General features: G+C 40.8%; 1 protein-coding gene across 1 annotated transcript in view; it reads left to right on the top strand.

Moving 5' to 3' along the window:
- mrps9 (mitochondrial ribosomal protein S9) overlaps window positions 1-21,335 on the top strand; it is a 73,074-nt gene that overhangs the window by 36,511 nt on the left and 15,228 nt on the right. Inside the window, exons 6-7 of the mRNA XM_055637129.1 lie at window positions 9,253-9,338; window positions 20,359-20,434. Coding sequence (XP_055493104.1) covers window positions 9,253-9,338; window positions 20,359-20,434 — 162 coding nt within the window. The remainder of the gene's footprint in view (window positions 1-9,252; window positions 9,339-20,358; window positions 20,435-21,335) is intronic.

Below are 21,335 nucleotides of genomic sequence, written 5' to 3'. Positions count from 1 at the left end.
ACAAGTACTCGGTGTGCAAAATGAAATATCTGAAACCAAATATACTTGAAAGAAACTGAGTTATACTAATTTAAATTCCTGGCTCCCAATTCTTCTGCATTAAATCCCTCACTTCATTTCCGAATGGAAAAGAAAACCATTCCGGATTAATCACTAATTGTTTGACTGTATTTTATTTACATATGGCAGCGCAGTGGTGCAGCAGTAGAGTTGCTGCATTACAGTACTAGAGACCCAACTTCAATCCTGATTACAGGTGCTGTCCATACGGAGTTTGTACGTTCTCCCTGTGTCCATGTGGTTTTTCTCCGGGTGCTCCAGTTTCCTCCCACATTCCAAAGATGTACAGGTTTGTAGGTTAATTGGCTTCTGTAAAATGTCCCTAGTGAGTAGGATAGAACTAGTGATAAGATGATTGCTGGTCGGTGTGGGCCAAAGGGCCTGTTTCCATGCTGTATTTGTAAATTAAATGAAATGTGCCTCGATGCAGAATTATTTTTTCAATGTTTACGATTTACATTCCTTTATGGGTGGAATTCATGTTGTAATTCAGCGAGAAGCTTTTCATCTTCCAGGAGGAAGCTACAGGGTGGGGATCCTTGCAATTACTTTTTCCCTGTGGCCTTCAGAGGGAGATCCCTCTGTGTAGTTACTGCAATTGGACTTGTCTTTTCTCTTGAAGTTGACCACACAGTTATTGAGTCTTTCAGATTCCCAGCATACACTTCCCTTCTCAAATGTAAAAAGATAAGTTTATAGACTCTTATACGAAATGCATCTCCTCATTGTTAATTCATCTATCAAGTCGACATGTCCCACATTAGAGATTAGTACTTGTACTTCCGGTGGCGCTGGTGCCAGCAGCCTCCACCTACAGCCTGGTATCTTTTTGTTTTTTTGTTTATTTTGTTATGTTAAAAGTGTATTTTTTTGTGTTTTTTTTGTGTTTTTATGTGGGGGAAGAGGGCGCGGTGCGGGGGATACCGTACTTCAGCCGCTTCCTGGTGAGGACGCGACTATTATTCGAGTCGCGTCCTCCCCCCCCCCCACAGCGGCCTAGCTACCTGGATTGGGGCGGCCTTTCCTGCCGGGATCGACCGGAGCTCCAGCAGCGGCGGGACAGCGCTGAAAACATCGCGGGCCTGGTGATGCCTTACCGGGGGTCGCCCTTTGGAGCCCGGAGTGCTGGACCTGCTGCACCAAGGCACGGAGCTGCGGTTTGCAGAGCTCCCACGCTATTTACTGACTAATACGCGGGGTCCTGTGAATGCCCGGCTCGACCTGCGGACTCGGGAGCTGCAGACTCCGAATGCGGGAACTGATCTCCCAGTTTGCGCTGATGCTGCTCACCGTCGGGGCTCGGCGTCGGGTTCCACCAGCTTGTTGAGGGCTGTGGCGGCGACTGCGGGATGCTAGAAGGCCCGACAAGGTGGACACGGATAGGCTGGCTGGACTATGGTGCCGTCCTCACCTGGGTGCCAAATGCATGTTGTGTTGTGGCAGATGCTTTTGTTAAATTTTTAATTCAATTTCAATTTTTATTTTTTAATATGTTTTTTATATTTATTTATTATTTATTTAATATTGATTTGTGATTTTTTTTTTTAAACGATACTTAACGATACTGCTGTACGGAAATTCATTTCGTTGTCTCAAAAAACGGCATTTGAATACAAGAATACAAGAATACTAGTATACAACTTAAAGCACACGGGTGGCCGATTGAGGATAGAGAAAAACAGGGAGATGCAAACGGGTCCTTTTCAGAATGGCAGGCAGTGACCTAGTGGGGTACCGCAAGGCTCATGGACCCCAGCTATTTACCAGTAATGATTTGGACAAGGGATTGAATGCAACATTTCCAAGTTTGCGGATGTCACTAAGCTGGGGGGTGTTAGCTGTGAGGAGGATGCAGTGACTTGGATAGGCTGGGTGAGTGGACAAAGCGAATGCAGTATATGTTAGTTATCCATTGGCAAAAATAGCAAGTAGACTATTATCTAAAAGCCGATTAGGAAAAGGGTAGAGGACGGAGGGAGGTTCATTGAAAGTAGGCTGCAGGTGCAGCAGGCAGTGAAGAAAGCGAATGGTTTGTTAGCTTTCATAGCAAAAGGATTTGAGTATAGGAGGAGGGAGGTTCTACTGCAGTTGTACAGGGTCTTGGTGAGACCACACCTGGAGTATTGCGTACAGCTTTGGTCTCCAAATCTGAGGAAAGATATTCTTGCCATAGAGGGAGTACAGAGAAGGTTCACCAGACTGATTCCTGGGATGTCAGGACTTTCATATGAAGAAAGACTGGATAGACTCGGCTTGTACTCGCTAGAATTTAGAAGATTGAGGGGGGATCTTATAGAAACTTACAAAATTCTTAAGGGGTTGGACAGGCTAGATGCAGGAAGATTGTTCCCGATGTTGGGGAAGTCCAGGACAAGGGGTCACAGTTTAAGGATAAAGGGGAAATCCTTTAGGACCGAGATGAGAAAAACATTTTTCACACAGAGAGTGGTGAATCTGTGGAATTCTCTGCCACAGAAGGTAGTTGAGGCCAGTTCATTGGCTATATTTAAGAGGGAGTTAGATGTGGCTAAAGGGATCAGGGCGTATGGAGAGAAGGCAGGTGCAGGATACTGATTTGGATGATCAGCCATGATCATATTGAATGGTGGTGCAGGCTCGAAGGGCCGAATGGCCTACTCCTGCACCTATTTTCTATGTTTCTAAGTCAAATACAAAACATACTTCTCAACAAAGGATGATCATTGTGTTTCCCAGAGCAATGTCAACATTCAGCAGCTTGGGCAGCATCTGTGGAAAGGGAAACAGTTAACATTTTGCAATTTTGAGACATTAACTGTTCATCTTTTCACAGATGCTTAGTACCTCCAATCTTTTCTATGTTTATTTCAGAAATGCTGATGCTTGATTATTACAAATGATTGTTTCATTCACATTTGCTTAGACAATGCAGTATAACCCTACAGAAATAGCATTCTGGCATGAACTATTATATAGCATTTATACATTTATACACCCTTAAATAAATTCTTGTGTGTGACTGTTGACATAACATTTAACGAGACATGTGGGCTCGGACTGTGGCATTGTAGTCAGTCAGAGGCTAAATAATCTGCAGCATATGACTCCCCAAAGTTGTTATCGTTTGGATGTAAGCAATTTCACCAATGTTTCAGAATGTTATCATCTTTGTGCCAGAGCAGCAAAGCTGTCACTCCATCTTCTATCTTAAAAATAATACTTATTTCTTAAGCACTATGTACTGGACCCCAAGAAAGGGACTTTGTAGAGTGCCCTTGTGATGATTCTTTGAACAGATTGGAGGCTATCAGGGAGAAGGCATTTCTGGATTTAGTGTTATGTAAAGAACCGGATTTGATAATGGACCGCGAGGTTAATGCGCCATTAGGAGGCAGTGACCATAACATGGTCACGTTTAATCTACAATTGGAGAGGGAGAAGAGTAGATCGGAGGTGTCATTGTTGCAGTTGAATAAAGGGGACTATGGGGCCATGAGGGAGGAGCTAGCCAAAGTTGACTGGAAAGATATACTAACAGGGATGACAGTGGAACAAAAATGGCAGCTGTTTCTAGGAATAAAACAGAAGGTGCAGGATCAGTTCATTCCTAGGAGGAAGAAAGATTCCAAGGGGAGAAAGGGATGACCATGGCTGACAAGGGACGTCAGGGACAGTTTAAAAATTAAAGGGAAGAAGTACAACGTAACAAAGATGAGCGGGAAGCAAGAGGATTGGGTAATGTTTAAAGAACAACAGAAGATAACCAAAAAGACAATACGGGGAGAAAAGATGAGGTACGAAGGTAAGCTGGCCATGAATATAAAGCAGGATAGTAAAAGCTTCTTTAGGTATGTGAAGAGGAAAAAATTAGTTAAGACCAAAGTTGGACCCTTGAAGACCGAAAAAGGTGAATTTATTATGGGGAACAAGGAAATGGCAGATGAGTTGAACAGGTACTTTGGATCTGTCGTCACTAAGGAGGACACAAACAATCTTCCTGATATAGTAGTGGCCAGGATCTGGGGTGACAGAGGAACTGAAGGAAATCCACTTTAGGCAAGAAATGGTGTTGGATAGACTGATGGGACTGAAGGCTGATAAATCCCCAGGGCCTGATGGTCTGCATCCCAGGGTACTTAAGGAAGTGGCTCTAGAAATTGTGGATGCATTGGTGATAATTTTCCAAAGTTCTATAGACTCAGGATCAGTTCCTGGGGATTGGAGGGTAGCTAATGTTATCCCACTTTTTAAGAAAGGCGGGAGAGAGAAAACGGGGAACTATAAACGAGTTAGCCTGACATCGGTGGTGGGGAAGATGCTGGAGTCAATTATAAAAGATGAGATAGCCGAACATTTGGATAACAGTAACAGGATCGGTTCGAGTCAGCATGGATTTACGAAGGGGAAATCATGCTTGACTAATCTTCTGGAATTTTTTGAAGATGTAACTAGGAAAATGGACAAGGGAAAGCCAATGGATGTAGTGTACCTGGACTTTCAGAAAGCATTTGATAAGGTCCCACATAGGAGATTTGTGGGAAAAATTAGGGCACATGGTATTGGGGGCTGACATGGATAGGGAAGTGGTTGGCAGACAGGAAACAGAGTAGGGATTAATGGGTCCCTTTCAGAATGGCAGGCAGTGACTAGTGGGGTATCGCAAGGCTCGGTGCTGGGACCGCAGCTATTTACAATATACATCAATGATTTGGATGAAGGGATTCAAAGTAACATTAGCAAATTTGCAGATGACACAAAGCTGTGTGGCAGTGTGAACTGTGAGGAGGATGATATGAGAATGCAGGTTGACTTGGACAGGTTGGGGGAATAGGCAGATGCATGACAGATGAAGTTTAATGTGGAAAAATGTGAGGTTATCCACTTTGGTAGCAAAAACAGGAAGGCAGATTACTATCTAAATGGCGTCAAGTTGGGAAAAGGGGAAGTACAACAGGATCTGGGAGTCCTTGTACATCAGTCTATGAAAGTAAGCAAGCAGGTACAGCAGGCAGTGAAGAAAACAAATGGCATGTTGGGGCCTTTATACAAGAGGAATCGAATATAGGGAGCAAAGAGGTCCTTCTGCAGTTGTACAGAGCCCTAGTGAGGCCACACCTAGAGTATTGTGTGCAGTTTTCGTTCCCTAATTTGAGGAAGGACATTCTTGCTATTGAGGGAGTGCAGCATAGGTTTACAAGGTTAATTCCCAGGATGGCGGGACTGTCATATGCCGAGAGAATGGAGCAGCTGGGCTTGTACACTATGGAGTTTAGAATGATGAGAGGGGATCTCATTGAAACGTATAAGATTGTTAAGGGCTTGGACACGCTAGAGGCAGGAAACATGTTCCTGATGTTGGGGGAGTCCGGAACCAGGGGCCACAGTTTAAGAATAAGAAGTAAGCCATTTAGAACAGAGATGAGGAAGGAAACGCAGAGAGTGGTGAGTTTGTGGAATTCTCTGCTGAAGATGAAGGACAGGTGGAGGCCGGTTCTCTGGATGCTTTCAAGCGAGAGCTAGATAGGGCTCTTAAAATTGGCGGAGTCGGGGGGTATGGGGAGAAGGCAGGAACGGGGTACTTATTGGGGATGATCAGCCATTATCACATTGAATGGCGGTGCTGGCTAGAAGGGCCAAATGGCCTGCTCCTGCACCTATTGTCTATTGCCATTCTGTATAGTGTACAATCTACAAAATACACTGCAGCAACTCATCACAGCTTATTTGACAACATATTACAATCTTAAAGTCTCTACTATCTAGCAGGTTTCCCTCCAAAAGGGAATCATCCTGATTTGGATTTTTTTTTGTCTTATTCTTTCATTATCTTAAGCCCCAGATATGATGGAGGAGGAGTTAAGACGTAGAGGAATTTAATTTACTAATCAGAGGGAATGTCACAGCTGTTGCTACTTGCACATACTGGACTGTTCATCCACTGAGGCAATATGGGCAGAGCTCAAGAAGGGTCATAGTTTAAGGATAAGGGGAAAATCTTTTAGGACCGAGATGAGGAAAACTTTTTTCACACAGAGACTGGTGAATCTCTGGAATTCTCTGCCGCAGAAGGTAGTTGAGGCCAGTTCATTGGCTATATTTAAGAGGGAGTTAGATGTGGCCCTTGTGGCTAAAGGGATCAGGGGGTATGGAGAGAAGGCAGGAACAGGATACTGAGTTGGATGATCAGCAATGATCATATTGAATGGCGGTGCAAGCTCGAAGGGCCGAATGGCCTACTCCTGCACCTAATGTTTATGTTTCTATGTCTATGTTTCTATAAGAAAGGTGCAATCACTCTGAGATAATACTATATGCCTCCCAAATGGAAGGAGGAGATAAAGAAACCTTCTTTGTGGACAGAGTATGGGTAGATGTAAAAGCAACCAGATTGTTGTTGAGGATGACTTTTTAACTTCCCCAGTATTGACTGGGACTTCCTTAGTGCAGCCCTACAGGACTGCTTGGAGTCAATTGATTGGGCAATGTTCAAGGACTCGGCAACAGACCCAAATGAATTTGCCACAGTCGTTACAGACTTCAAAATGAAAGGTGTGTGGGACTGTGTCCTACAAAAACCTTCCGAGTGTTTCCTAACCAGAAGCCTTGGATGAATCAGGAGATCCGCATTCTTCTGAAGACCAGATCCCAGGCATTCAGGTCTGGTGACTCAAAGGTCTGTAAGAAGTCCAGATACGACCTTGACAAGGCCATCAAAAAGGCCAAAAGGGACTTCCACTCAAAGCTGGTGGATGGGCCGGATGTTCGGCAACTGTGGCAGGGTTTGAATGCTATCACCTACAAAGCGAAATCAGCAGGCAGCTCAGCGACAGCAAAGCATCACTCCCTGAAGAGCTCAATGCTTTCTACGCACGCTTTGATAGGGAGAACACTGATGGGCCTTCCCGAGCCCCCATACCAATGATGGTATCACAGTCACAGAGTCTAATGTCAGAAGATCCTTCAAGGGGGTGAACCCTCGGAAAGCGCTTGGACCTGATGGTATACCCGGTCGAGTTCTCAAAACCTGTGCAGACCAACTGGCTGGAGTTTTTGCAGACATTTTCAACCTCTCACTACTGAGGTCTGCGGTTCCTACCTGCTTTAAGAGGGCATCAATAATACCGGTGCCCAAGAAGAGTAAGGTGATGTGCCTCGACGACTATCGACCAGAGACACTAACATCTGAGGTGATTAAGTGCTTTGAGAGGTTGATTATGGCACATATCAACTCCTACCTCAACAAGAACCTTGACCAACTACAGTTTGCCTACCTTCACAACAGGTCAATGAAGGATGCGATCTCACTGGCTATCCACTCCGCACCGGACCACTTGGACAATAAATACACTTGCGTCAGGCTGTTGTTTATTGACTACAGCTCGGCGTTCAATACCATCACTATAACCCCTTCCCCCCCCAAGCTAGTTACCAAGCTCACGGAACTGGGTCTCTACGCATCCCTCTGCAATTGGATCCTCAACTTCCTCATCCACAGACCACAATCTGTTCGAATTGGCAGAAATACCACCCTCATTAACAATCAGTACGGGAGCAGCTCAAGGCTGCGTGCTCAGCCCCCTGCTCTACCCGTTCTATACTCACTCTATACTCATGACTGTAGCCAGACATAGTGCAAACTCCATCGTCATTCGCCGATGACACCACTGTTATGGGATGAATTACAGATGGCACTGAATCAGAATATAGAAGTGAGATCGACCAATTGACTAAATGGTGCCAGCACATTAACCTGGTTCTCAATATCAGTAAAACTGATTGTGGAATTTCGAAGAGGCAGGATGAGGACCCACAATCCTGTTTATATCAAAGGGAAGATGCTGGAGAGTCAAAAACTTCACATTCCTGGGCGTGTATATTTCCAAAGATCGTTCCTGGACCCAGCACGCTGGTGCAATTATAAGGAAAGCACATAAGCGTCTCTACTTCCTGAGAAGTAGGATAAGCAGTATAAATACACACTGAGCTTTTCTTTTCTCTTGTTTGTCATATCATACTATGTTTGCATATCCTGTTGTGCTGCAGCAAGTAAGAATTTCATTGTTCTATCTTGGACATATGATAATAAAACACTCTTGAGGCTTAGATGAGGCACAATTCAGTAGGAGTATTAAGGGGCCATGCCGACCAGCGATCACTAGCCCAATCTTACACACCAGGGACAATCTACAATTTTTTACCAAAGCCAATTAACCTACACACCTGCACATCTTTGGAATATGGGATGATACCGGAACACCCAGAGGAAACACGCGGTCACAGGTATAACGTACAAACTCTGTACAGACAGCATCCATAGTCATGATCGAATTCGGGTGTCTGGTGCTGTAAGGCTGCAACTCTACCACAGTGCATCCCTAAGTGAGTGCTATCAAATTGTCTAGCAGAGGTAGATTGCAACTGATTTTGATTTTATCCTCTCCCTGCTTCTAGACACATGGGTCACTCTACACTATTAACTGATGAAATGTCATTGGCAACACAGATGAAGGACAGAATTTTGTGAAATCATTGACCAGTTTTAGAAATTGTTTATTTATGGTAGTTTCTCAAAAGCACACCCATTGTAACATTCATCAATAAGTTAGCAGATGGATGCAGTTATGGCGACCAAATCTGAATAAGAACAGAAAATAGTTGTGTGGGACACTATAGCATAACTCAATCTGGCACTAACTTAAAAATATTATTTTAATTTAATCTAACATAGTAGCTGAGAACAGAACTAATTGAGAGCTATTGGTATGTTACAAAATTCTGTCCTGAGGGACACCTTTCCCATCACAAACTTCATCTTGAATGAGCTCCATCACATTATTCCTACCTGCAATTTTGAGGAAGACAAATGTATTGGGTGCTGAGCAACAGCAATTTTGCAGCATTCTTGCATCATTTGTATCTGTTGTGTTGATTCTAAATATTTTTTAAAGCTTTGTTGTGTATTCTTGTCTTGCATATGTGCATTCTACATTTTGATACATTGATTAAATCCTTAAATGTTTAGATCTTAAAGTACTAAACCCAAGTTTGAAGTAATACCACTCCATGCAGTTCTACTTCCTGACGGGTATAATGCCTTGCTGTATAAATGCGCTACTTCATGCCTGCTACTAAACACGTGAAATAGAATTTTACCTTTTTATTGGAATATAAATTCAGCAATTCATAAAAGTATGTTCATTTAATCTTTTCCAGGATACCTATGATCAATTCCTAAATATACAAATATATGAAGACAAACTAAGGGAAAAGGGTCTCTTCTCCCTGGATACCAAGCCAGTGTAAGTTGCATGGGTAAATGTAAACTGGAGAGGAATGTTAAATAAATGTTGGCTGACACTCCAGTAAACTGATGGAATGCCGCATTGTCTTGAGTGAATGGGAAATCGATTCTAAAACAATATTTTGAAGAATAATGGGAAGAAATATGGTATTCATGCTGTGTTAATGCCTAAAGCAAATAATGTTGCCATTACCATGTTGTCTGTAAGAATTAACTCTTGGTATTTGGCTGCTGTGTTTTTAAGTCCATATTTATGATATTACATTTGTTGTCCTGTCCTTTAAGAATTGTTGAGATTGGGAAAGAGCCTATATAATTCAAATCCTTTCTCAACAATCTTAAACTGAAGTCTGGTTTCAGCAGCAATTTTGTATTGATAGATTGTTGATAACTGTAGTTGAGTTCATTGAACATTCAGTAAACATAGTAATTTTAAAAGACCAAGCAATCTAAAAGCCTAGAAAGCATTTTTGATATACTTTTTGTTTTTCAACACTTTTAAGTTAAAAATTATTTTAGCTTTTTAATGGTGCAATGAATTATGTGCAGTCCTGTGTATTAAAATAGTTTTTTTATAAACATTGTCATTTGGATCTATTTGCCATGAAAAATATAAATCTTTCCGTCTATCTAAATCACTTATATATTCATCAGATGTTTCACCTGCTTGTTCCTTTGTGATTATTGTTTATTGAACTTTACAATTGAAGATTTGAAACTTTTAATATTCCCTTTTTAAATTGAAACTTGACTGAGAGTTAGCAGGATGATAAGGATGATGCACATATACCCCTCCAGCTTGCAGTGGAGTATAATGTTCCTTGTGAAAGAGCACATAATGTAGAGGTAAATTTATATTACATTTCCCTTTGTGGTAATTTAATACCAGTGATTTGTGGAAATTATGCACACAGATTAGTTCAAATAACATTGGTGGATATAATGTTTTTCAATGTGAGAGGGAAATACCAGTGTCAATAGACATAGTAGATATCAAACTCTAATATAAAGTACCATAATCAATCTCTGGTTTAGCCTTTAGTCTCTGGAGAGGAAATAAAAGTAATTAGAGATTCTGAAAAGGGCTTGAAGTAGCCGCTGAATTTTCTATTTCTTTTGTTGCAATTTCCCCTATATAATTGAAAACACAATGATGTTCATGGAATTTTAAGTGTAAATCTTTGTAAATCTATATTTTGTGATTAAATATGAACATTAGAAGCAGGGGCAGAAGTGAGCCATTCACACGCTTAAGCCCCCTTGGCTGTCCAATAAGATCAGGGCATGGTTTCTATCTGAAACATCGTTTTCCTGGTGTATCCCCCAACCTTCAACCTTCATTCCTTCAATATCCAGATATTTATTGTGAATGCAATTAATGAGTGAGCTTCCACAGCTCTTCAGGGTAGAGAATTCAAAAAATAAATCACTAGATGAAACATTTCTCCTCCATTTTGTCCTATATGACTTTACCCTTTTTTTAAGACCCCCCCCCCCCCCCCCCCCCCCCCCCACTAATTCTAAACTCATTAGCCAGGAAAATATCCTCCCCATGTCTACCCTGTCAAACTTCTGAAGAACTTAGTACATTTCAGTAGATCCCATACTAATTTACTTCTACACTTTAGAGAACAGAAGCCTGGTCTACTCAATCCCTGTAGCTGTGATGGACCTGTCATTCCAACTCCTGTTGCAACAAAGACTAACATACCATTGGCTTTCCTAATCAGCCATGCTAACTTACAATGATTTGTGCACGCAGGTCCTGTTGAACAAGATTATTCCCCAGACCTTTGACATAAAAAAAAAAAATCAGATTCTACTGGTGGAAAATTTAATTTTATTCACATTCTGCCTTGTTGTTGCCCACTCGCATCTATAATCCCTTTTGCATCCTCATCACTCCTCTCATTCCCAATGTCATCATCAAACGTCATAAAACATAGGAACAGAATTAGGTCATTTGGCCCATCTGGTCAGCTCCACCATTTGATCATGGCCGATTAGGATTATTGATTAGGATTATTGAAGGACAAATTGATTATTTGTCCTTCTCAATCTTTAACCTTTGACGCCCTTACTAATAAAGAACCTATCAATAGATAATTGACAATAGGTGCAGGAGTAAGCCATTCGGCCCTTCGAGCCAGCCAGCCATTCAATGTGATCATGGCTGATCATCCACATTCAGTACCCCGTTCCAGCCTTCTCTCCATATCCTCTGACTCCGCTATCTTTAAGAGCTCTATCTAATTCTCTCTTGAAAGCATCCAGAGAATTGGCCTCCACTGCCTTCTGAGGCAGAGAATTCCATAGATTCAAAACTCTCTGGGTGAAAAAGTTTTTCCTCATCTCCGTTCTAAATGGCCTACCCCTTATTCTTAAACTGTGGCCCCTGTTTCTGGACTCCCCCAACATCGGGAACATGTTTCCTGCCTTAGCCAGGAAAATATCCTCCCCGTGTTAGCGTGTCCAATCCCTTAATCTTATATGTTTCAATAAGATCCCCTCAATTTCAAACTTTGCTTTAAAAATACCGAATACCTCCACAGCCAGATGTGGCAATGAATCCCACAGATTTCAACACCCTCTGGCTAAAGAAATTCCTCCTCATTTGGTCCCATCAGCCATTGATACTGATTATAATTAATTGGGGCACGGGCACCAATCCCTTAGTACAACATGAGTCACAGCCAGTCAATCTGGGGAGAACCCATTAATCAACTCTCAATCCACACTGGTTTATGACCAACAACTTGCGTGGTTTTAAAAACACTGTGCCAGAAGAAAGACCTGGCCACAATCAGGAAGGAATAAATCATTACTGGTGATACCAGTTTGAAGAAATCCAGAAGTTAAGCTAGAAATGGCTAGCTTGAAAATTGTTTTTATATATTTTATTTAACCAATTTCCAACCATTTAAAATCTTGTTACTCGGAAGCAGATCAGCTATTTCTTTTTCCAAATGCTTCTTGTTGATAAATCTGATTGCAGTATTTTTTAAATCATTTTAGTAATTAAATTGAGAAAATATTTTTAACGTGAACTTGTTATTACTTTGAAATCACTATTTGTGAAGACTTGTGGCAAATTTTGAGTTTGGCCACGTGCAATGATAATTTGAGGAGAAACTGAGGAATAAAACTGCACCCATTATTAAATGCAAATTGCATACGTAAAGAATTAGTTTTTACTAGAAGGGAATAAAAGTGTTCCGTTAAGCTGCTCATTGGTCTGCTTTAGTTATTTGATTATGCAAATGATCTTTATCAACAATTAATGCAATTTAAAACTTGTATTTTGCCATAGTTGTTTGGATGATGGCTATAATTTGGGTTCCAACAGTCGTACATCCTTGTGACCTGAACCAGCTTTACAGCACACAATACAGCACAGGAACAGGCCCTTCGGCGCACGATGTCTGTGCCGAACATGATGCCAAAATAATCTAATCTCATCTGCCTTACATGATTCATATCCCACAATTCCCTGCATATGCATGTGCCTTTCTAAAAGCCTCTGAAACGTCACTATTGTATGCCTCCACCACCCCTGGCATCAGGTTCCAGGAACCCACTATCTTCTGTGTAAGAAAACTTGCCCCGTACACCTCCTTTAAACTTTGCCCACTGGTCTTTGACATTTCTGGCCTTTAGTTTTTGACCTTTCCACCCTGGGGAGAAAGATTCTGACTTGGCTCAATCAATCAATCAACCTTTATTGTCATCTTGCAAAGCAACAGTTGTACAGTGCAAAATGAGAAGACGTTTCCCAGGGAATACCGGGGCATCGCACATGAAACTTAAAACATTTCACACATAATAACAGTAAAAACAATCCAGTCCCTGATGAAACAGTATAAATAGTTAAAAGCAGGTAAAACAGCACCATTAAAATACAGTCAAAACAGTCATTAAAATGTCCAGGGCAGCTGATTTGAGTGGCCAGTGCCAGAGTTATTAAAATGTCAGTGCAAAGCCGCAGAATCAGGTGGAGTGACTGTTTAGCAGCCTCACAGCCTGTGGCAGGAAGCTGTTTAGCAGTCTGGTAGTCCGGGCTTTGATGCTACGGTATTTTTTGCCTGATGGCAGGAGATCCAGGTGTGTGTGGAGGGGGTGCAGTTTGTCCTTAGCTAATCTCAGAGCCTTTTTCAGACAGCGGCTCTGGAACAGTTCTTGTACCGAGGGTAGGGAGATGCCAATGATCCTCTCTGCTCCCCTCACTACCCTCTGCAGAGCCTTCCTGTCTGAGCAGTTACAGTTGGAGTACCACGTGTTCATGCAGTACATGAGTACAGACTCCACTGTGCTCCTGTAAAAAGTCCTGAGGATGTTGGTGGGGAGTGAGGCCTGTTTGAGTTTCGTCAGGAAGTGCAGTCGCTGATGGGCCCTTTGACTCTATCTATGCCTCTCATAATTTTATATACTTCTCTCGGGTCTCCCTTCAACCCCTGGCACTCTAGAGAAAGCCATCCAAATCTATCCAATTTCTCCTTGTAGTTAATACCCCTAATTCAGGCAGTAAAGGTGTCTGTCATTTGTTTTATTCCAGTATCGCCAAAGGTGGAATTAGTGAAATAAAGCCCAACCATTGAAAATACAAAAAAGTTGATTAATAATTTATTAATTTGCAATAAAATGTATGCTGTAGCATAAGATGCAATTTACAATCTACCCTGTATTAGAACATAGAACACAGAGCAGTACAACACAAGAACGGGCCATTCAGCCCACTGTGTTTGCCAAACATGAAATATAACTGAACTGATCTCTTCTGCCTGAACATGTTTCGCATTCCTCCAATCCCTGCATGTCTATGTGCCTATCCAAAAGCCTCTTAAACGCCTCTATCATATCTGCCTCCACCACTGCCCTTAGCAATGCGTTCCAGGCTCCCACCACCCTCTGTGTAAATAAACGAACTTGCCCGGCACAACTCCATTAAACTTTCCCCCTACCACTTTATTGCTCTGCCTTCTAGTGTCAGATATTTCCATCTCGGGTAGAAATGTTCTGACTATCTACCCTATCTATGCCTCTCATCATTTTATATACTTCTATCAAGTCTCCCCTCAACCTCCTCACATTCCAGAAAAAAACAATGCAAGTCTATCCAACCTTTCCCTGTTGCTGAAACCCTCTAATCCAGGCAGCATTGAGGTCAATTGTGTCTGCCCCTGATTGGTCCTGGTCTTTTCTCACCTCCAGCTCTTCATCTCCCCTTTCCCTCCCCCCAACCTCCTACTTTCAGTCTGAAGAAGGGTCCCAACCCAAAACGTCACCCATCCTTTTTCTCCAGAAATGCTGCCTGACCCACTGAGTTACTCCAGCACTTTGTCTATCTTTGGTATAAACCAACATCTGCAGTTCTTAGTTTCAGCATTATGGTAAACCAACTCTGGGGTGGGAGATTGCAACCTTCAAGTGGTCCGCCCTGTTTCGACGAATGTAATCAACCTGGTGTGCACAATCAAATAAGGTCAAATAGAACAAGTTGTCCTACAACTTTAGGCTGTGCACGTCATTCGCAAGAAGAAGAAGTAGTAAACCACCTCTGTGCCCTCTCCAAAGCTTCCACAATCTTCCTGTAATGAGGCGACCAGAACTGCACATAATATGCCAAATGCGGTCTAACCAAAGTCTAATTGAGCTGCATTGGTGGTTCTTCTGATTTAAATGTTTTGATTGTGATCTCCTAAGCTCCATCAGTCCATGTATTTTTGCTGCCTGATGCATTTTTCACTGTTCAGACAAAAAGCAACATTCAGCCACCCAGTGCTTATGGCAAACATCTAAAACAGCAACTCCTCATCATAAGCTGAGAGTGATCATTTGCAGGCTTTGAGGATAACAAAATCAAAGCTAGTTCACTGGCATCTTAACTGCTACCCCCCTGTCATCCATTAGATCAGCATCCAACATTTAAAATTACTTTTTATTCTCATCCCACTCACAAGCACCAAATCCTTTTCATGGGAAATGACCAAATAAAATGAAAACAAGGCATGCTAAATTGCTGATAGTTAACTGCAATTTGACAAAGTCAATTTGGAAAGGGCTGTTGGAAGTTTGGTTTAGCTTCAATAGTCCTGTCCCAGAAGGATATAGACAATATTCAAACCTTTGGACATGCCCTGGAGATAAATATAATATTTCAACGATGTAGCACAGTGCCAATTGTCAGTTTTATGACCATGCCTGTTGCTACCCTCAATGTTTAGTTGGTTTGGAGACACGATGTTTGGAGACATTGATGTTCGCAAAGTGGCCACCTTTACAGCTGCAAGACCAAACACAGACTAGGTGGCACGGAACACAAAGCCCTGCTGGAGGAATGAATTATGTTACATGACATGTTACATGACAGTGAGATTCTGTGTTTTACATGCACAAGTACCTACAAAGAGTCAGCGCATATAGGGCGCTGACAAAGTTACAAAGTATTCCATTTTGTTCCCAATTGTCCCCCTTTGTTACCGACAGCGCCTCCGGCACAAAGCCACGGCCCCTTCTGACCTCCGGTACCCATCGCGGCCTCTTCCGACCTCCAGCACCCACTGCAGTCCTGTCCGACCTCCAGCCCCCTCCTCTGGCCCTTCCTTGACTGCCGGTGTCCTCCTCAACCCCAACCCCAAGCGCCCGGTCTCAACAGCCGGAGCCTGACCTCATCATTGACCACCCGTCCTCGACAGCCCTGAGTCCAGCTGCAGGGACCCGCTGCTCAACTTCTTAAGGGCCGCGGCCTCCTGGAAGCATCAGTATGAACATTGAATTCTTCAATTTTGGATAACTAACCTTCTAACAACCCACTCGCTTTTCTCCGTTCCCCCCTCACCCCCTTCCCTGTGGCCCACCTGGATTCCCACCCATTTCTCCCCTTCCCTCTCTCCCTGTCCACTTCCACGTATATTACTTCCTCTGGCTTCACAATTCACACTTCCATCCTTGTCTCATTCTATTTGTATCTTCATGTCTGGCCTTTGTCCAACCATCTACGTATCAACTTCCCCCTTCACCTGTATCCACCTATCACTTGCCTAGCTTCGTCCTGCCCCCACTTCACATCTGAACAAGGGTCCTAACCCAAAATGAAGATCGACACAATAATCTGGAGTAATTTAGCGGGACAGGCAGCATCTCTGGAGAGAAGGAATGGGTAACGATTTGGGTCGAGACCCTTCCCCTCTCCTAACCCAAAATGTCGCATGTCCATGTTCGCTAGAGGTGCTGCCTGACCTACTGAGTTACTCCAGCACTCTGTGTCTTTGTTTTGGTTGGTTTACTAGTTCCTTTTCGCACAGAACATTTTTTCATTGCTTTTTCTCTTCCAGGAGATATGATGATGAGCACTGAAATAAAACTTTACTTGGTGAATTTGTTTTCATATGTTAATTGGATAATTCCAACAGATGTAAAGTAATATGATTTGTTATCAACTTGTCAACCAAGTTTGAATCCAATATGAGACGTCAAGGACGTGCAATTTATCAACAAAAGAAAATGACCTATATTTGGTTGAACAAACATCATATTTCCAGTGGGTGTGAATTATTAGGTTGTTTTTACAATTAACAATTGCATAGTGTATGATCAAGTTAAAGAATAAATATTCTACTTAGAAGGTCATTTGCAGCATTTATTTGGTAGAAATGTTTGTGTGTTTACTCTTTCCCACCAGTCCTGTTTACCTAAAGTTAAAGCTTTTTTTTAGGTATTTAGGTACACAATTCTCTTTTGGAGATCATTATTAATGTACTCTCACCTTTTCTAGTAATGTTTTCCTGATCTTACCAAATCACTGGACCATTTTCATATTGCTTAAGTTCCCCTTAGGTTTCTGGTTCTTATGCAAATTGAGGTTAAATTGTTCCAAATTACCACTGGGTGCAGTTTCACCTTGAACACACCAGGAAACTACTACCAAGGAAACGTCCTTGTGATGTTGGGGGAGTCCAGAACCAGGGGCCACAGTTTAAGAATAAGGGGTAAGCCATTTAGAACGGATACGAGGAAACACTTTTTCTCACAGAGAGTTGTGAGTCTGGAATTCTCTGCCGGTTCTCTGGATACTTTCAAGAGAGAGCTAGATGGGGCTCTTAAAAATAGCGGAGTCAGGGGATATGGCGAGAAGGCAAGAACGGGGTACTGATTGGGGATGATCAGCCATGATCACATTGAAAGGTGGTGCTGGCTCGAAGGGCCGAATGGCTTACTCCTGCACTACTTTTCTACTTTTACTACTTTTCTGCAACCTTTTAAGATTTATGCACATAAACCCCAAGTTTCCCTGTTCTTTTTTCACACTCTTTACGATTAAACATATCTTGCTTTAATTTTTTATGAGCTTTCTCTTAATAATGTCTTTGTTATTTGATTCCAACCATTTATTGTGATAGAAAACTCTCCATTTTCACCATTCTTTAGGTTTAGAACTTTTTTGCTCGTGAATTTCTTGTTTGTTTTCTCAATGGCTATCCTATATTGGCAGCTTCTAATTTCGATCTTCCCATGAATGGAAGCTTTACTCGTTATTTTTTAATGTTAAAGACCTCACTTAGATCATGTTCTTAGACCATATTCTTCAAACGGGGGAAAAAAAACAAATTTATGTTATCGTACTAGTGATTATATCTTTGCAGTTTTAATATCATCCTTGCAAATCTATTTTATACTCTCTTCTTTACATAGGTAATAAAGTGGCTCAAACTTTGATACAGATTCAGCAGAATTCTCTGCTTTGAATTCTGTCCCTTCAGAAACAAGCCCTACAGCTGGGTCCCATAATATAAAACAATAAGTAAACTTTGCAATCCAGTATTCTCATTAACAGGCATCCACTAGAATGGCAATTATTTGGCTGCAAGTACATCTTGAGAACTGAAACGTCTACTGTTTTTATGACAATATAATGTGGTGGCTAAGACATTATGAGAAACATATGCTTAATGATGCTTAATGTAATTTAAGCTTTACTGATTTATAGCCATTAATTATGTCAGATCAAATCATCCCTTTAATTTGAATAATTTTCCATGGATTTTCATCAGCTTGTATTAAAATAACCAGTTCGACTTTTCAACTATTCTGGAATAGTTTTGTATTGGAGAAAGTTCACTGCTTTCTCTGGTGCACGAAGGAAAGGGTCTTAAGTTTCGTGATTGGTGCAACTTTTAATTCACACCTAAATCCTCTTCTAATTATTTTGCACCACGTAGCAAATATCAGCAAATAATCCTATTCTTCACATTATGTAGCTGGTTACCTGCCCATTTCCTCAATCGGTGCTGTTATCCTTGTGCAAGAACTGAATTATGCATTTTTGTAAATATTCTAATCTTCTAGCACATAGCTTTACCTTTCTGGTTGCTTAGTCTTTTAATATAGATTTGCTGCATGAGAAAGTTTAGATGCATCTTCGTGAACATTTATTGCCCTGATAGATTGGCTCCAGATTTGTTAAATTGCTTTGTACAGACTCCTTTTGTAAGTCAGGGCTAGTTAGTCACCTACACGTATAGCTGTTAAGGGACAAAAATATTTATCACTACAGTAACTTTCAAACAACCTTTTGGATTTTTGCCAATCCTGATAATTCAGACTATTTGTTTAAGCACTCTTCCTTGCAACTGTGAAGACTTTGTCCTACCATATGTTAGCAGTTTTGTAGTTTCAAATTTGATTTTCTCCAGAAACTATATAATTGTTAACTCATTAACACATTAATTCTGTTTTTTTTTCTCTTCTCACATGCTGCCTGACCTGTTTTCTACTTTTTTAAACTTTTATTTCACATTTTTAGCATCTGCATTATTTTATATTTGGGAAGCTTTAAATCACCATTTTAACAGATTCATGATTTTCTTGTAAAAGCAATTTATATAAACCTTTCTACATCTGGTTTGTAATACAGTGCTTTATCAGTTTATAATCAAACAGTGGATTTTTGTGTTTCATTTAATTGAAGATGCCTGTTAAAGAAAGGTTTGCTGAGAAATTGACCATACTTCTAAGTACCTATCCTCCCATGAATGTTAGGGTTCTATTGTTATTTATCCCATCCAGGCGAATGTCTTGCCTGCTGTGCCTAGTAATGAATCATTGACGCTGACGTTGTAATTTAATTTGCTGCAACATTGATTCTATACTGCACAACAATGCCATCTGCTGTTTTCCTGGAAATGGGAATTACAATAAAAATTATGTGTTCAGAAGTAACAAAAGAAATGTAGGCAATCCAAAGCTGCTCAACATTTGCAAATTAATTTCACTTGTTTGAAAAATTTTTGTGCTGAAATCTGCAAGATTGTTACGTGCCTCACTATATATTTACCTCCATGGAGGTCTGATTTAACCAACGCTACAAAAGCAAATAATAACTAAAGTTGTATATTTTTAACCAATTATGTATTAAAGGCAATTAAAAATTCAGTTACCTTTTAAGTTATTGTATACACTTAGTTAAATCATAGTCCATTGCAAGGCATAGTACATATTTTTCAACATTGGACTTGGCAGTATTAAATAATTCTCTCTTTTTCAGTTTTCACTTTGGTAATTTCAAATAATTAATCTACATTTTGCATCTCCTCCAGGATTGTGTTCTCTTTCACCCACTCTTTTCACCTGTTTAACCTCTCCTGCCTTTTTGTAATCTGCTTCCCACTAGCTTACATCCTCAACATTTTTCTGCAACCTGGATCACGTTTTATCTGTAACAATTCCCAGTACTGGTGATTAGTCTGAAATATTAACTGCTTCACTCTCCTCGGATGTCACTTGTTTTGCTGAGCGCTTGCAGTGCTTTGTGTTTATCTCATTTCATTAAGTTGACTAAGCTATATATGATTTTCTTTTCATCAACAGTGGAACTGGAGTAATTCCTTCTGATTAAAATCTTGCAGTATCATCATGTAACAACTCACTAATATCAATGTTCATATATAGAGAAATGTAACAGCAAACCTGAACAAGATTGGTTTCAGATTTCAGAGTTACTTCATTTTATTCCCTACATGTAGAAACTTAGTTGGAAGCAGATGGTTGACAAAGGAAGAAGTGGCGGAGATGTTGGTTGAACAAATTTCTGACTATGATGTAAGTAACAATATTTTACGTGTTGCCAGCATTAAGCAGAATTTTTTTTAACTAAAGATTTTTTAAGGTTGGCACTAGAGCTTGCAATAAGTGCAAATTTTGTAAGTGTGATAGGGTGTTAACTTGCAAACCAATATCAATTATGTTTTAGGTGAGCAGTTTGAGTAAAGTAAATGGAATGTATCCACTTTAGACAACCTGGGAGGATTTCTAACCATCTCGTGTAGACAAATTTACAGAATTTATGTGCATGCCTTGAGCTTTCTGTTATCCCTAATTGCTAACAGCTGATGAAGCAATCCATAGCATTTCAAATGTTTACTTGAAACATTTAAGGACTTGTATGCCTACTATAATCTAATTCACAAAGGTTTAATGAGGTTATTTAGTTTCTTTTTCAAGGGCTGCATTTTAGAGCAATATAACTAATAAAGTGAGTTTTGGCATTGTTACATAAAACCACAATTCTCTTACTTTGCAGTGAACTTTACTGGAAGATTTGCTTGAACTTTTGTTAGAATCAGACCTTGAAACAACACTTTTGCCTCCAGCTAAAAATATTCAAAGCTTCAGATTCCAAAGTGTAGGCAATGATCGAGTTTGGGTAGTTAAAACAAAACAAAGTTATCCTCATTGAGCCCGTCCATAATTGACAACTTCACAACAGAATACGAGCCAGACTTTTGCATCATTTCTCTTAAATACTAAGAAATATTGTGTATTTATAAAATGTGGTGACATAGCACATTAATCTTCTCGGGAACTCTATCTGTGTGAAAGTGTTAACTTTTAATGATTGCTCCTAGTTAATTTTCTTAGTGGATGATGCCGAAAATTCACTCGGAACAAATCACAGTACTCTGTTGATTTAATTTAATTATTCAGATTTCTCTGTTTTTAA

Source organism: Leucoraja erinacea, chromosome 6 (genome assembly GCF_028641065.1).
Source record: "Leucoraja erinacea ecotype New England chromosome 6, Leri_hhj_1, whole genome shotgun sequence".
Lineage (NCBI taxonomy): Eukaryota > Metazoa > Chordata > Chondrichthyes > Rajiformes > Rajidae > Leucoraja > Leucoraja erinaceus.
The sequence above is the reverse complement of the archived record's forward strand: the minus strand, read 5'-3'. Positions and strand labels throughout refer to the sequence as shown.